General features: G+C 44.1%; 1 protein-coding gene across 1 annotated transcript; it reads left to right on the plus strand.

Moving 5' to 3' along the window:
* On the plus strand, positions 13317–15901 carry LOC109229101. Its single transcript, XM_019394418.1, has 2 exons — positions 13317–13706; positions 15457–15901. Exons 1-2 carry the CDS (start codon positions 13476–13478, stop codon positions 15580–15582), a joined length of 357 nt encoding a protein of 118 aa, XP_019249963.1. The 5' UTR covers positions 13317–13475; the 3' UTR covers positions 15583–15901.

Consider the following 16283-nt stretch of genomic DNA (forward strand, 5'->3'; position numbering starts at 1 on the left):
GTGACCTTCTTGAGGAGTTCTGTCAGTGGCACTGCGATAAGGGAGTAGTTATTCAGTAACTGCCGGTAGAAGTTGCATAGGCCAAGGAACGCCCTCAAGGCGTGGACATCCTTAGGCGGCGGCCAATCTGTGATGGCCTGGATCTTCTGTTGGTCCATCTTGATGCACCCTTCCTCGATGACATGTCCGAGGAAGTCAATTTGCTTCTGAGCAAAGGAGCACTTGGATAGCTTCACATAGAGTTCATGCTCCCGCAAACGAGCTAGGACCTTCCGCAAGTGCACTAGGTGTTCTTCCAATGTTTAGATATATACCACAATGTCATCCAAGTAGACCACCACAAATTCGTCAATGTACTCTCGGAAGACATGGTTCATCAGAGTGCAAAATGTAGTTGGGGCGTTAGTCAAGCCGAACGGCATGACCAGGAAGTCGTACGACCCATATCTTGTCACACAGGTCGTCTTGTGTTCATTACCCTCTGCGATCCGAACTTGCCAGTAACCTGTCTTGAGGTTTATCTTGGTAAACACCGTCGCACCACCCAGTCTATCGAACAAGTCTTCCATTAGAGGGATAGGGTACTTGTTCTTCACGGTGATTTTGTTTAGAGCTCGATAATCCACACAGAGTCGCAGGCTGCCATCATGTTTCTTTTGGAATAGAACAGGGGACCCATATGGGGACTTGGAGGGTACAATGATCCCTGTATCTAGCATTTCCGTCAATTGTCTCCGAAGCTCGGTGAGTTCGGGTTGTGACATTCTGTAAGGCGCCCAGGCAGGTGGCTTCGCGCCCGGCACCAACTCAATTTCATGGTTCACAGTACGCCTAGGCGGGAGCCGCTTTGGCATGTCTTGTGGCATGAAATCTTCAAAATCCAGTAGTAGCTCCTTCACAAGCTCAGGAATGGGAACCGAAGAGCGTTCTATATTTTCAATGCAGAGGGTTGCCAGGAACGTAGGTTCATTCCTTTTGACCCCCTTCTTCAACTGCAAGGCCGAGATGTTCTCAACGGCCATCTTCATGGGTATGCACGGGATAATGCAGGGCTTGGCCCTATTGGTTCCCATCATCAGTAGCATGTCTGCAAATGGTACAGGCATGGTGTTGGTTTGCCTTAGGAATTCCAGCCCAACAATCAACTCGAAGTCATCTATGATCACCACTCGCAGGTTGAATTTTCCTTCGTAAGGCCCAAGCTTCACCGGTACCTCTTTAGCTATTCCACCCACTGGCTGGGGAGGTGAGTTGATAGCCTTGACACTACCTCTACCTTTCCCTACAACTAGACCAAGGCTCTCCACCTGAGTCGAGGCTAAGTAGTTATGGGTAGCACCCGTGTCTATCATAGCCCGAATGGGCTTGCCATTCACCTTCATCTCAACGAACATTAAGGTCCGCTCTTGTTTAAGAGGAGTCTCCTCATCTGCCTTCTTTTTCCCTTTCTTGGTGACTGGACATGGGTCCTTCTTCTTACGGATACCAGCACTAGTCTCCGCTAATGCCTCAAAAATGGAGCCAACAATTGCATTGAAGGCACCTACTAGTTTAGTCTGGTCCGCATCGTCTGAGTCATCATCAGTCCCATTATCAATAGCCTGATGGGCGTTCATCTGTGCGTGTGGGCACTCATTGTTCCAATGTGGTCCACCACAATGACGGCATCCTGAAGGAGGCTTTCTCCCCCAGTCATTGTTGTTTGACGCAGCACTGTTGCTGCCTGAGGAAGGAGCTTTAGATTTGGTTGAGTTCCGATCTCCCCCACTTCTGCTAGGGCCACCATTTCTAGGCTGGCCCCCTCTGAATCCCGCTCGGGCAGGCGGCTGAGCCCTATCCTTCCGAGCTTCCATTTGACAGTCCCCAAGGCATTCAGCTGCTTGGATCGCCTTGGGCAGGGTATCTACCCTTTGTCTTCGTATCTCCACACGGGCATAAGGTTTCAACCCTTCCAGGAAGGTGAAGAGCTTGTCCTTGTCCCCCATGTCGTGTATGCTTAGCATGAGCGCAGAGAATTCCCGCACGTAGTCCCGCACTGATTTGGTCTGGCGGAGCTCCCGTAGCTTCCTCCTTGCATTGTATTCAACATTTTCGGGGAAGAACTGTAGGCGTATGGCTGCCTTCAGTTCTGCCNGTTCATGCTCCCGCAAACGAGCTAGGACCTTCCGCAAGTGCACTAGGTGTTCTTCCAATGTTTAGATATATACCACAATGTCATCCAAGTAGACCACCACAAATTCGTCAATGTACTCTCGGAAGACATGGTTCATCAGAGTGCAAAATGTAGTTGGGGCGTTAGTCAAGCCGAACGGCATGACCAGGAAGTCGTACGACCCATATCTTGTCACACAGGTCGTCTTGTGTTCATTACCCTCTGCGATCCGAACTTGCCAGTAACCTGTCTTGAGGTTTATCTTGGTAAACACCGTCGCACCACCCAGTCTATCGAACAAGTCTTCCATTAGAGGGATAGGGTACTTGTTCTTCACGGTGATTTTGTTTAGAGCTCGATAATCCACACAGAGTCGCAGGCTGCCATCATGTTTCTTTTGGAATAGAACAGGGGACCCATATGGGGACTTGGAGGGTACAATGATCCCTGTATCTAGCATTTCCGTCAATTGTCTCCGAAGCTCGGTGAGTTTGGGTTGTGACATTCTGTAAGGCGCCCAGGCAGGTGGCTTCGCGCCCGGCACCAACTCAATTTCATGGTTCACAGTACGCCTAGGCGGGAGCCGCTTTGGCATGTCTTGTGGCATGAAATCTTCAAAATCCAGTAGTAGCTCCTTCACAAGCTCAGGAATGGGAACCGAAGAGCGTTCTATATATTCAATGCAGAGGGTTGCCAGGAACGTAGGTTCATTCCTTTTGACCCTCTTCTTCAACTGCAAGGCCGAGATGTTCTCAACGGCCATCTTTATGGGTATGCACGGGATAATGCAGGGCTTGGCCCTATTGGTTCCCATCATCAATAGCATGTCTGCAAATGGTACAAGCATGGTGTTGGTTTGCCTTAGGAATTCCAGCCCAACTATCAGCTCGAAGTCATCTATGATCACCACTCGCAGGTTGAATTTTCCTTCGTAAAGGCCAAGCTTCACCGGTACCTCTTTAGCTATTCCACCCACTGGCTGGGGAGGTGAGTTGATAGCCTTGACACTACCTCTACCTTTCCCTACAACTAGACCAAGGCGCTCCACCTGAGTCAAGGCTAAGTAGTTGTGGGTAGCACCCGTGTCTATCATAGCCCGAATGGGCTTGCCATTTACCTTCATCTCAACGAACATTAAGGTCCGCTCTTGTTTAAGAGGAGTCTCCTCATCCGCCTTCTTTTTCCCTTTCTTGGTGACTGGACATGGGTCCTTCTTCTTAAGGATACCAGCACTGGTCTCCGCTTAGCGACATAAGGCTAAGCAGCTGATGTCAGTACAGTTACTGTCCGCTGACTGAGGTCCCTTCCGTACGCTAGACTAGATTGTTAGTGTCGTACGGGAAAACCAATGTCAAGAGCAATTGAGAGCACAGAAATGAGAATTGAGAATGAAAGAAAGCTCGATTGCATTAATGAAAGATATTACAGAAAAGCAACGCGGTGTCGAGGGGGAGAGATACCAGTATAGAGAATTGATTGCTTGCTAGAAAGTTTGATTGCTTGATCCCCCCTAACAATGCTTAAAAAAAATAATCCAAAACTACAAGACTAGACTTGACTAAGCTAGAGAAACATAATGGAAGTACATGAAATAAAACTACTCTATATTTACAATGAAAATGACTTAGTTTTCTATAAGGCAGCAGCAGGTCCGTTGTCAGCAGTAGTGTCTTTGGCATCACGGTCTGCGCCCGCGGCATTGTCTGCGCGCGCGGCGCTGTTGGCATCTTCCTGCGGCTTGGCGCTGGCCAGGGATATCGGTGGGGCGACAGAGGCACCTACGCACTTGTCACTTGGCACGGCCAAGACCACGGGGCCGTCCGTGGCGCTAGGCATTGGGAGGCTTGCTAGGACGCCACGGGGCGCGCCCAAGGGGTCATGGGGTATGGCTGGAAAGCCGCCCATGACAGATATAACGCACTATTCGGGAGGCCATGGATCCACAACACGAGGGTAGTACCTTCAACCCTTTATCAAATGATGAAATTCCCAATAGTGGATGGTGTGAAAACAGTTTACGGGGAACAACACGCTGCAAAGGAAATGTTTGCATTCGACGAGGTGATACCGGTACCAGCGCCTTCGACCTCAGAAAAGTCGAGCACCAAAGATAAGCAGACGGCCAAATAGAATCACCATCCCCAACCTCGACCGAATCAGAGAAATAGGTAATCGAAGAAGAAAAAGAGGATCTCCTTACTCCTCGAACTTTCGTTGTTCCTGAAGAGTCCGATGCAACCAAGTCAACGGTCAAGGAGCTGGAACAGATCATACTGATCGAGTACATACCCGAGAACAAGGTATATCTGGGAACGGTATTAACCCCAAACTCAGGAGAAAACTCATTCAATTTTTTGTCGATAACATGGATTGTTTTGCTTGGTCCCATTTAGACATGACAGGGATCCCACCGGAAATAACAACACACCGGCTAAGCCTCGACCCCAGGTTCAAATCGGTAAAGCAAAAAAGGAGGCCCCATTCCGAGGTGAAGCATGCATTCATAAAGGATGAGGTAACTAAACTTCTTAAAATAGGGTCTATTCGGGAGGTAAACTACCCCGAATGGTTAGCCAACATAGTTGTAGTCCCTAAAAAGGGGAACAAACTTAGAATGTGCGTAGATTATAAGGATTTAAACAAGGCATGCCCTAAAGACTCTTTTCCATTGCCTAACACCGATCGTATGATTGATACCACGGCCGGCCACGAGATCCTTACCTTTCTCGACGCCTACTCTGGGAATAATCAAATTCAGATAAACCAGGAGGACCAGGAGAAGACCTCGTTTATCACTAAGTTTGGAACATACAGTTACAATATAATGCCCTTCGGGCTAAAAAATGCTGGAGACACGTACCAACGCCTAGTTAACAAAATGTTCGAGGAATAGATAGGTAAATCAATGGAAGTTTATATTGACGATATGTTGGTTAAGTCCCCGCACGCAGAGGATCATTTAACTCATTTGCAGAAAACATTCAAAATCTTGAGGAAGTACTACATGAAGCTAAACCCGGAAAAATGTGCCTTCGGAGTCAGCTCGGCTCGGGCAAGTTCCTCGGCTTCATGGTATCTAATTGGGGAATCGAGATCAACCCCGATAAGATCAAGGCCATCGAAGATATCACAATCGTGGATAGTGTGAAAGCCGTGCAAAGGCTAACATGACGAATAGACGCCTTGGGTCGATTCATTTCGAGGTCATCAGATCGAAGCCACGGGTTCTTTTCCTTGCTCAAAAAGAAAAAGGATTTTGCATGGACCCCGGAACACCAGCAAGCATTAGAGGAATTGAAGCAATATGTGTCGAGCCCACCTCTGCTTCACACTCCGAAGGTATATGAAAAGCTTTACTTATATTTGGCGGTGTCCGAGATAGCGGTAAGTGGGGTACTAGTTCGAGAAGAGCAAGGTACGCAATTCCCTATTTATTATGTAAGTCGGACTTTAGGAGATGCTGAAACTAGATACTCTCACTTAGAAAAATTAGCACTTGCATTAATAAGCGCATCTAGAAAGCTAAAACCATATTTCCAGTGTCACCCAATATGTGTGTTAACCACTTATCCTCTCCGAAATGCTTTACATAAGACCGAGCTATCAGGCCAATTGGCCAAATGGGCAGTCGAACTTGGCAGGTATGATATCGAATATCAACCCCGAACGGCCATCAAGTCTTAAATCTTGGCTGACTTCATGGCCGATTTTACGCCGACCCTCGTACCCGAAGTGGAGAAAGAAATTCTGCTAAAATCAGGTACATCATCGGGGGTATGGACCCTTTTTACGTATGGTGCCTCGAATGTGAAAGGGTCCGGGCTTGGCATTATTTTGAAGCCTCCGACAGGTAGTACTATTAAACAATCTATCAAAACTTCTACGTTGACTAACAATGAGGCCGGGTACGAGGCCATGATTGCAGGTCTCGAGCTAGCTAAAAGCTTGGGGGCAGAAGTCATTGAAGCCAAGTGCGATTCTCTTTTGGTGGTGAACCAAGTAAACAAAAGCTTCGAAGTTCGAGAGGATAGGATGCAAAGATATCTGGACAAGCTACAGGTAACATTGCACCGCTTCAAGGAGTGGACTCTAAATCATGTTCCTCGAGAACAAAACAGTAAGGCCGATGCACTTGCTAACTTGGGGTCATCAGTTGAATAAGATGATATCGTCCCGGGGACTATAGTCCAATTATCGAGATCTGTGGTCGAGGAGGGTCATGCCGAGATAAACTCCACAAGTTTGACTTGGGATTGAAGGAATAAGTATATCGAATATTTGAAAAGTGGAAAACTCCCTTCGGATCATAAAGAATCGAGGGCTCTACGAACCAAGGCTGCTAGATTCACATTGGATGAAGATGGAACATTGTACAGGAGAACGTTCGATGGACCGTTGGCGGTATGTTTAGGGCCGGGGGACACTAATTATGTTCTACGAGAAATCCACGAAGGCACTTGTTGGAATCACTCCGGCGCCGAGTCCTTGATTCGCAAAATTATTAGGGCAGGATATTACTGGGATAACATGGAAAAAGACACTAAGGAGTTTGTTAAAAAGTGTGATAAATGTCAAAGGTTTGCACCGATGATTCATCAGCCCGGGGAGCAACTTCACTCAGTCCTGTCCCCATGGCCTTTCATGAAATGGGGAATGGACATCGTCGGCCCTCTACCAACTGCCCCAGGTAAAGCTAAATTTATTTTGTTTATGACTGATTACTTTTGTAAATGGGTGGAAGCACAGGCCTTCGAGAAGGTCAGAGAAAAGGAAGTTATTGACTTCATCTGGGATCACATCATGTGTCGATTCGGGATACCTGCTGAAATCGTATGTGATAACGGGAAGCAATTTGTCGGCAACAAGGTAACAGAGTTCCTCGAAGCACACAAAATGAAGAGGATCTTATCAACGCCGTACCACCCGAGCGGGAACGGACAGGCCGAGTCAACAAACAAAACTATCATTCAAAACTTAAAGAAGAGGTTGGACGATGCAAAAGGAAAATGGAGAGAAGTTCTACCCGAGTTTCTTTGAGCATATCAAACGACATCAAAGTACAGCACGGGGGCGACCCCGTTCTCGTTAGCATACGGCTCCGAGGCATTGATTCCAGTCGAGGTCAGGGAACCCAGCGCTAGATTTTGACATACATCGGAAAAGTCAAATCACGAGGCCATGAATACTAGTCTCGAGCCACTAGATGAAAAACGAGAAGCTGCACTTGTTCGGATGGCGGCGCAGAAACAAAGAATCGAGAGATATTATAATAGAAGGACTAACCTTCGATACTTCGGAATCTGGGACTTAGTTCTACGGAAAGTCACCCTCAATACTCGAGACCCGAATGAAGGAAAACTAGGCCCGAATTGGGAAGGACCGTACCGAGTCATCGGAGTTGTCGGTAAAGGATCTTACAAACATGGAACGATGGAAGGTGAACAGTTTCCGAACAATTGGAATGTATCACTACTCAAACGATATTACTGCTAAGGCATGACATTCTCCTTTTTTCCATTTGAGTTTAAAACTAACTCATTGCAGGTGTTTGATCGAAGACGTTGAAGGCACCTTTCTACACAAAGACCTTAGGTTTTAAAGCATGCGTTGCACTCTTTTTCCCTTAGATCGGGTTTTTTTCGGCAAGGTTTTTAACGAGGCAACAACTATGCGCTACGTAGGGAGAATTCAACAGTATCCAAGGGTTCTTTTCTACCAACCTCGAATACTGGGGGGGCATCACCCTCGGAGGTTATATTTTCGAGGAAAATACTTCACTCTAAAGAGGGCCTCGATAGGAAAACTTTGTAATGGGCCAAACAGTCAGATGAACCGTGTCCATATAGAATAGTCGAGCCCCGATGGCAAAACATGCACGCATGTATCAATTATTCAAAGAAGCATTCTTTCTATAACACTTTGTGTCTCAAAGAAATTTGCTACTATACGAACATCCTACTTATGATTCTGCGAGAAACGGCTCAAGGGCCAAAACGCGAATACACCTCGAATACTCGGGGACTGTCATATATAGTCAAATTCAAATATCTAACCTCAAATTTATAAGACCTCAAAGAGGCATCCCTCGACGCAAAGGACTAGACCATCATACTCGGGGACTAAAATTTCGGACAAGTTCGAAAGGTTATCGGAAAATAAGTCCAAGAGACACACCCGAAGGCTACGGCCATATTAAAGACTATGGTCATGTAAAAAGGCTACGGCTGAAATAATGCAGCTCGGAGACGTCCGACTTCTGCCATAAGTTAAAGTCCTTCAAATACTTTGAAAAACCGATTAAATAAGGCTACCCTCGGCAAAGCAAATAAAAAAGGGCTTCGATAAAATCAGTCCTCAAATAATTTAAGGGCTTCGATAATATCAACCTTCGAAAAAGCCTCAAGAGGTATTAAATTGTCTTAACACAAACGGGTTAAGAAAAAATTGGGTTCTGATCGATTGAACCCTCAAAAAACACAACGCGGACAAAAATACATGCTAAGGCATAAAGAAATTTTCACTAAGTCTTTCAGCCGAAAAGAGGGAAAAATTGTAGCCGCTATAGAGGCCGAATTGGCCCAACTTAAAGAGCCTAAGGGCCAACCTAAAAAGAGCCTAAGGGCCAACAAAAATTAGCCTAAGGGCCGATATAAAAGAGCCTAAGGGCTGATTTAATAAGCCTAAAATGTCAATACAATTAGAGTTCGAGACCTCGCTCTCACTCAATTCGAACCCAAGGGTTCTATTATCCCAACCTAAACAAATAATGGTTTGATCATGGCTCGGGGACTCACCATTACCCGCTATGAGCCCGTAAAGGTGTATACCCAAAAGCTCGAAGTTATTCGAGCTCGACCATGGCAGTTTCAAAGAAAACATCTGAGATAAAATCTCTAACAGCAGATAAAGAGGATGAAGTCATTGCAAGAATTTTACAAGGCAGGAAATATCAAAATTCTTCTTTTATATATGGTGAAAAAGATATATACAAGGGACCGACAAAAGGTCTTACAAAAAAGAACGATACAATAAGAAAGGAAAATCTTATCTATGCCTAGGACTGGTCTCTCCTTCGGGAGCAGCTTCTCCTTCGGGCCCAGCTTCATCATCGGACCCGCTCTGGCTGCCTTCATCATCGTCATCGTCGGAGGAGGAGACGAGGAACTTGTCATCGTCCTCGAGTGCTTTTGCTTGGGCTATCTCCTCGGTGAGGTCGAAACCTCGAGCATAGATCTCTTCGAGGGTCTCTCTCCGGGATTGACACTTGGCCTAATCACTGACCTGTTTCTCCCGGTTGGAGGCTTCCCTTAATTCCATTTGAGCAGCCTCGACATCCTTTAGGTACACAACAATAGTCTTCTCAGCCGTGGCCTTCATCCTCTCGACCTCACCCCTGGTTTCAGCAACCTTAGCCCCGATTACGGCAAGTTTGGCCTCGAGCTCATTGATCTTCTTGGACTGGGCCAGATTTTTTACTTTGACTCCCCGGAGCTGAGTCTCAGCCGAGGCCAGGTTGGCTAGGGCAGCCTCTTTCTCACCAGCAAGTCGACCCATGTTTTCCTTCCACTGGTTGCAGTCGACCTTAACTTGATCGACCTCCCCTCGAAGCTGCCCGATCATATCCAATTTTTGCTGCAGCTGAGACACTGAAGTGTTAGCCTCCATATTTGGGTCAACTAGACCATACTTCTGCAAAATGATGGTTACCTGCTTGTCTAGCTCGACCTCATTTTGACGAGCTTTGGCCAAATATGCCCGGAGTTCCTTGAGCTCCTCCTTTTTTTGGCTGCAAAGGAGCCTCATAGCCTTCTCTTCATCCAAGGATCTCTTAAGCTCAGCCTCACATTGGCTCAGCTCGGCCCTAAACTTGGTAATGGCCTACACAGAAAAAAGAGATGTCAGTTAATGCAGAAGGAGAAGAAAAAATTTGCAACAATAAGAGTTAGTGTTTACCCGAGAGAAGAGAAGATGAGCCTCTTCAAAGAGGGTAGATGCATCATTGAGATCGGCGACATCATTGACCCCAGTAAAGAAATCTCGGAAAGGATCTTCTTCAAGGACCCTGTTCAGGTCGGGCGTTTGCAGAGCTTGAGCATCCTTTATTGCCTCCTCAGAATAAGATGGTAGAGGAGGGGAGTGACCTATTGTCATGGCCCCGAGCAAGTCGCTCGGGGCGCTCTGTTCAACCTCAGGGTTTTCAGTACTTGCCCCCTTCGGTGTACTTGTTGAAGGAGGGGGAATAATCTCGATCTTAGGGGACTCCGGGGCCTTGCCCGCATTTTTCTTGGGAGCCTCCTCTTCATGAGGCAGGATTTCCAGTTCAGAAGATTTGACGGCCTCAGTTAGCTTCCTGGTTCGGGTCACCAACGCCGACTCTTCGCCCTCGTCCTCTTCTTCGTCATTCAGTTGGTGGATTGAGTCTATGTCCACGTGAATATGTTTCCTCCTCTGCCTTCGAGCAGGGGCTTTCTTGTCTTGGGGGTCTTCAGGCTTCGAATCCCTTTTCCTCTTGTTATATTTCCCCGATTTTTTGATCGAGGACTCGGTCTCTTCCCCGGGCGGGGCTGGCCTTATCTCGGAGACATCTTCGATGCCCTCAATAGTGAAAAATAATCATAAGTGAGATAACATCTCCAATAAAAGAGAAAGTATCAAAAACTTGGGAGAAGAACTAACCTTGGTGCTTGGCTTCCTATTTGCCCCTCGACAAGTCACGCCATTTGCGCTCATCATACGAGGAGGTCGGGCTAGTTTCCGGACCCAGTCTTCGAGGTCAAGGATCGTATCGGCAATCCAAGCGACAGCTGCAAAAAAGGTAAAGGCATTACAAAAGGCAGGAACGGAGTATAAGGAGATATTGGGAAAGGGACTTCACTTACGATTGGGATTCCATTTCTCCGGGAACGGCATTTTTCCCTCAGGGATGACGTCCAAGGTCCTCACTCGGACGAACCAACTCATCCAGCCTCGATTCTTATCCTCGTCATTGCTAGCAAAGAAGGTTTTGCTTGATCGACGTTGAAGCTTGATCAACCCTCGAAAAAGCTGAGGCCGATACAGTCGAATGAGGTGGTTGAGGGTAAACTCTAATCTCTCGGCCTTGCTAGAGAAGTAGCGCAGCAAAATCAAGATATACCAGAAAGAGGGATGGATCCGACCAAGGGTAACTTCATATCATTTGCAAAATTCAATCACGACTGGATCAAGGGGACCTAGTGTGAAGGGGTAAGTGTAAAAACTTAAGAACCCCTCCACATGAGTAGTAATGCTCTCCTCGGGGTCGGGGATCTGTACCACGACCTCGTCCCCCCAGCCACAGTCTTTCTTCATGGCCTTGAGATGCTTCTTCGTTATCGAACTAATATATCGGGATACATGCTCGCATCGGCCTGGGATTGCGGGGGGATTTTCAACGTCGAAGTCTTTTTTTATCACGCAGGGGCCGGGAATAATCTCGTGAAAGGCCGGCGCCACAAGTTTGGCCGGCCGGGAAGAGGAGGAGGAAGCTTTCTCTTTTTGGGGAACTATCTTTGAAGTTTTCGCCATTAATTCGAGTTAGAAGAAGTGGAGATAGGCGGAGTTTGGTATTTTCTAACACTAAGAGGAACGGGAGTAGTGAATAATGAGAGAAAAAAGATGAAGAGAAGAAGATATAGAAGAAGTTTAGAGGTGGTTTGAAGATTGAAGTAAAGATTTCTCCGAAATTAAACCTTTATTTATAGGCGAGCGGTGACGGTTCAACAACACTTGTGGCCGACCACCATTGGAGAAGCATTTAATATTTTGGGGAAGCGAACCGACGTGACATTTCGGTCACTTCGAGCGCCTACGTCACGGGAATGACGTCATCATCAAGGACTCCAAAAAATCGAGGTTCAAATCGTTTCTTATCATTTTACTATAAAAAACGCGGGGACTATCTGTATACGTTAAAATCATGTGTCCCCGATTTTGTGGGCTCGAGGGCCCGCATCGAGGAATAGAGGGCTTGTATCGAGGAATAGAGGGCTCGCATCGAGGAATAGATTCAGTATGGGCCGGGTTCGAGCCCGACGACAGAACACAAGGCTTGAAGATCGAAGTGCATGATGAGTACCGGAGCCGATTATGACCAACCCCGAGATGATGCCGTTATGGGTTTGTAACAGAAAGAGCAAGATTCTCTCCACGTCCCCAAGATCATGGCGTAAATTCCGAAATAGCCGTACTAGGTGTTTATACAGCTGCCCCAATAAGATTCTTTACTGTAAATAGAAATGTACCTTATTTAGGGTTCCCCTATTATATAAAGGGGACCCCAATCATTTGTAACCATCATCAATCATTAGCAAAGAATATACTCTCTCACTTTCTTGCTCATATTTCATCAGAATTGTCTCTTAATTTTATTGTCTTTACTTTACTGTTCCTACTGACCAACCTCGAGGCCCTTGTAGCTCGAGGTCAAGATTGGCTTGAACACTGGCTTGATTCAACTTACTTCTTTTATTTATACTTCGGATTCTTGGTTATTAATTAGTATTGAACTAACTCACATATCTTTAAAACCACAAATAAGTTTAATTGTTACTCGTATTTTCGAGGTAAACACAAACCATCCCAAATCTAGAACGATCTCAACTTTAAAATTTCAAGTAAATCACCAAAATATTATTTGAACTAAAAATTTAAGCATAAATGATTAATTCAAACGATTTTAATAATAATCAATCATTAACTATTAGATTTTATCACCAAACAAGAATTTCAAGCTTATAATATTGAAGAACTCTGATATTCTTGGTGAAAAAAAACATATTTTTGTAATAAAGTAAAAAAACAAAAACAATATTTAAAGATCAATCCCTTAGGTAATTTTTTACATTACTTCTCAAGGGAGAAATACTCGAAGATCGAACCTAGAAGTGCATGCAAACCCACACGTAACCTTCTCCTAATTTCCCGTTAACAAAATGATGATGGGTCCAAACATATACTGAAAGTCATTGGCCTATTGATGATGTGATTTACTAATTCATTGGACAAATTAACATGGACATTTTTTATTGAGACCATTCACTTCCCTTAATATTTTCTGTGTCTGAGATAGAAAATCGGAAATTAAATACCACAAAGGCCAAGTTTAATTTATTTTCAATCCCATATATATTCACTTCCTTGCAAATTACTTGAGAGTCATCTTCTTTCTCTCTTTGGCATTATTCCATCTTTCTTTCTCTCACAAACATTACATTTAAGTTTGTGAGAGGAAGAAAGACAAGGTTTCAAGCCTCATTTAATTAATTGCTAAGACAAAAACAAGTTAAAAAAGAAAAAAAAAATTATGGGGGCTTGTGCTAGTGTACCAAAGGGCATGAGGGCTGAGGCAATGGCAGCTCCTCCACCGGAGCAACCGAAGGAGGAGAACACCACCACTGCCACCACCACCACCGCGCCTGAGGTGGTGGAGGTGACAGAAGGTAGTGACAATGCCGAGCCAAAGGAGGATAAGAAGGTGGCTGAAGAGAAAGGTGCTGACGACAAGCACCAATCTCTAGGATCTTTGCTCAATGAGGTATTTACGATTTTAAATTCTATGTTTAAAAATATAAAAAATATATATTAATATAATCAGGTTAATTATAAGTTGAATATAAGTAAATCTCAATCATTAATTGGTGACCCAAAAATTAAAATGATTTCCAGCTAGTTTGCTATCAGAGCTTAATTAAAATTGAGAAATAGTATATAAAAATTGTTAGGTGTATATAATTTAAATTAGGTATTTAATGGGTTACATAATTGATGTCATGTGACCAAGAGGTCATGGTTCTAGCCGTGGAATAGAAATGTAGGGTAAGGCTGCGTATAATAGACCCTTAGGGTCCGGTTCTTTTTGGGACCTCGCGCATAGCGGGAGCTTAGTGCACCGGGCTGCCCTAATGGGTTACATAATTATATATGTTCTTCTAAGTATATATTGTTGATGGGAAACATGGAAAACGATCAATGAGTTGGAACAACATACTACTAAGATTCAAAAAACTATTTCCCAATTAAAAATCTCCCCTCAACCCTTCCTAATTATATACTGTACTTTGACAACAAACACGAAACATATAAAGCAGAATTTAAGTTGATGGATGCAGATCAGAATTTTTAGTTTGATAGGTTCAACTTGAGGATTTAGCACTGAACTTATTTAACCGAATAAATTATGAGTTCAAAATTTAATATTTTTAAAAAAAAATCATATATATATATATATATATATATATATATATATATATATATATATATATATATATATATATATATATATATATATCAGGGAGGGCACCCCCTTTTAAGGTAATTATATGCCGTCGCCCCCCACGTTAGAACTCTCTTCAACCGGAATCTTTATGGCTAAACCTTTTTTTTAACCGATTAAATCGTAAGTTGCATCCTCAACTTCTGGACGGGTTCGAGAGTTTGGTTCGCCTGAGACGGATGTCTCATCAGGTTCAGGATCCCCTGGATCTTCTTCAGCCGCGGGAAGACTTGGTTCTGTCACAGAGCTAACACCCCTTCCAACGTCTCCGCCGAAAGAGGAATGTCCTCCATTAAAGAAAGCAGCCAATCGAGGGAATCGAGAAATGGAATGGTCCAAGTAAGAAAAAGTTCATAAGAAAGGAAGACCTCTTCCTTTTACAGCCAGACAATAAGCTGGGCATCTAAAGAACATAAGATCCGAGTTGCCGTCAGGCACAAAAGTCATATTGTCAACTATATATATATATATAGTGTGTCAAAAATATTGGGTTAGGTTTAAATGTAGTCAGAATACTACATCCGCTTTTTTGACAGTAGGTGTTGAACTTAATGTAAATATATGCTTTCAAAAAATCGTACATATATGGATTAATCCAGTAGCGAAGCTAGGAAATTTAATAAGGGTGTTTAAAGTCTATTCTTAATCAATAACAAGTCTATACGTAGTATAATTTTTCTGCGAAGAGTGGTCAGTTGACCACCCTTGGGCCAACATAGCTTCGCCCCTGGATCAATCTAAGAGTAATGGCTGCAGTCGTACTATTTGTTCAACTACTGCATCTACCTCCAGCACGGTTTGCAATAGTTTATGGGTTCTGAACTTGCCACTGAACTCATAGCACGTCTTAATTTCTTGATTCACAATTAATATAATTCATACATATTTATTGTATTTCTTAATATAAATACAAGATCTGAGTAAAAGTTAGTGGGTTGGTCCGAACCCCTAACTCCACCCCTAAAAGCAAGACTTGTTTATGATTGATTACTTTGAAACATGAATGCAACAGAGTGAAGCAGCCAAGGAGTCAGCTAAAGATGAGAAGAGCTCAGACAGCAATGCTGAAACCAAAGAATCAAAGGATGAGGAGCTTCCAGTATCAGATGCAGCTGTTGCACAACCCTCTTCTTCTTAATAAAATAAAATGCCTAACATTATTTGTTGATGTCTTCAGAGGCAAGCTCAAATGTGGTGAAATGGAACAAAACTGTTTTTCAAATTACCAATTAATGATTACTCAAACAACTAAATCATAAATTATAAATGACCTGATTGTGATGTTAGTTGAGAAGAAATAGGAGAGCTAGAATTTCAAGTAGAGTCCATGCGCAGGATGCATCTGTCATTTCTTACATGCTAAGCGAAGGCTTCGAGGGTGAGCAGAAATTAGAAACTAATGGCCCTCCGGGTGTGTTTGGTAGGAAGGAATTTCAAATTTTCCCATATTTGGTTGACTTTAATATTTTTCAATATTCTTGAAAAAAAACAAAAAAATAAGTAAAACTGAGTAGTTAAGAAAACAATGTTCACATATTAAAAGAGCACTCTAGCCAGATGTGGCTCCGCTATGACCAACAGTTCTCAAGAAGGAAATGCAAGAATCACATAGCAAAAAGAGGAATGATTAACAAGGTTAAAAGAAAATCTACATCAAAAGAACAAACATCAATTTAGATACTAGCATCCTTCGATCTATGTTGCGCGGACCCTCCAAAATGGTGCCGCACCCGTGTCGGATCCTCCAAAAATGCACTATTTTGAAGGATCTGACACGCACCCACCAACATTTTCGGAGAGTCCGAGCAACATAGCCTTCAATGTGATAAGAAACAAAAA

The sequence above is a fragment of the Nicotiana attenuata genome, chromosome 7 (genome assembly GCF_001879085.1).
Source record: "Nicotiana attenuata strain UT chromosome 7, NIATTr2, whole genome shotgun sequence".
NCBI lineage: Eukaryota > Viridiplantae > Streptophyta > Magnoliopsida > Solanales > Solanaceae > Nicotiana > Nicotiana attenuata.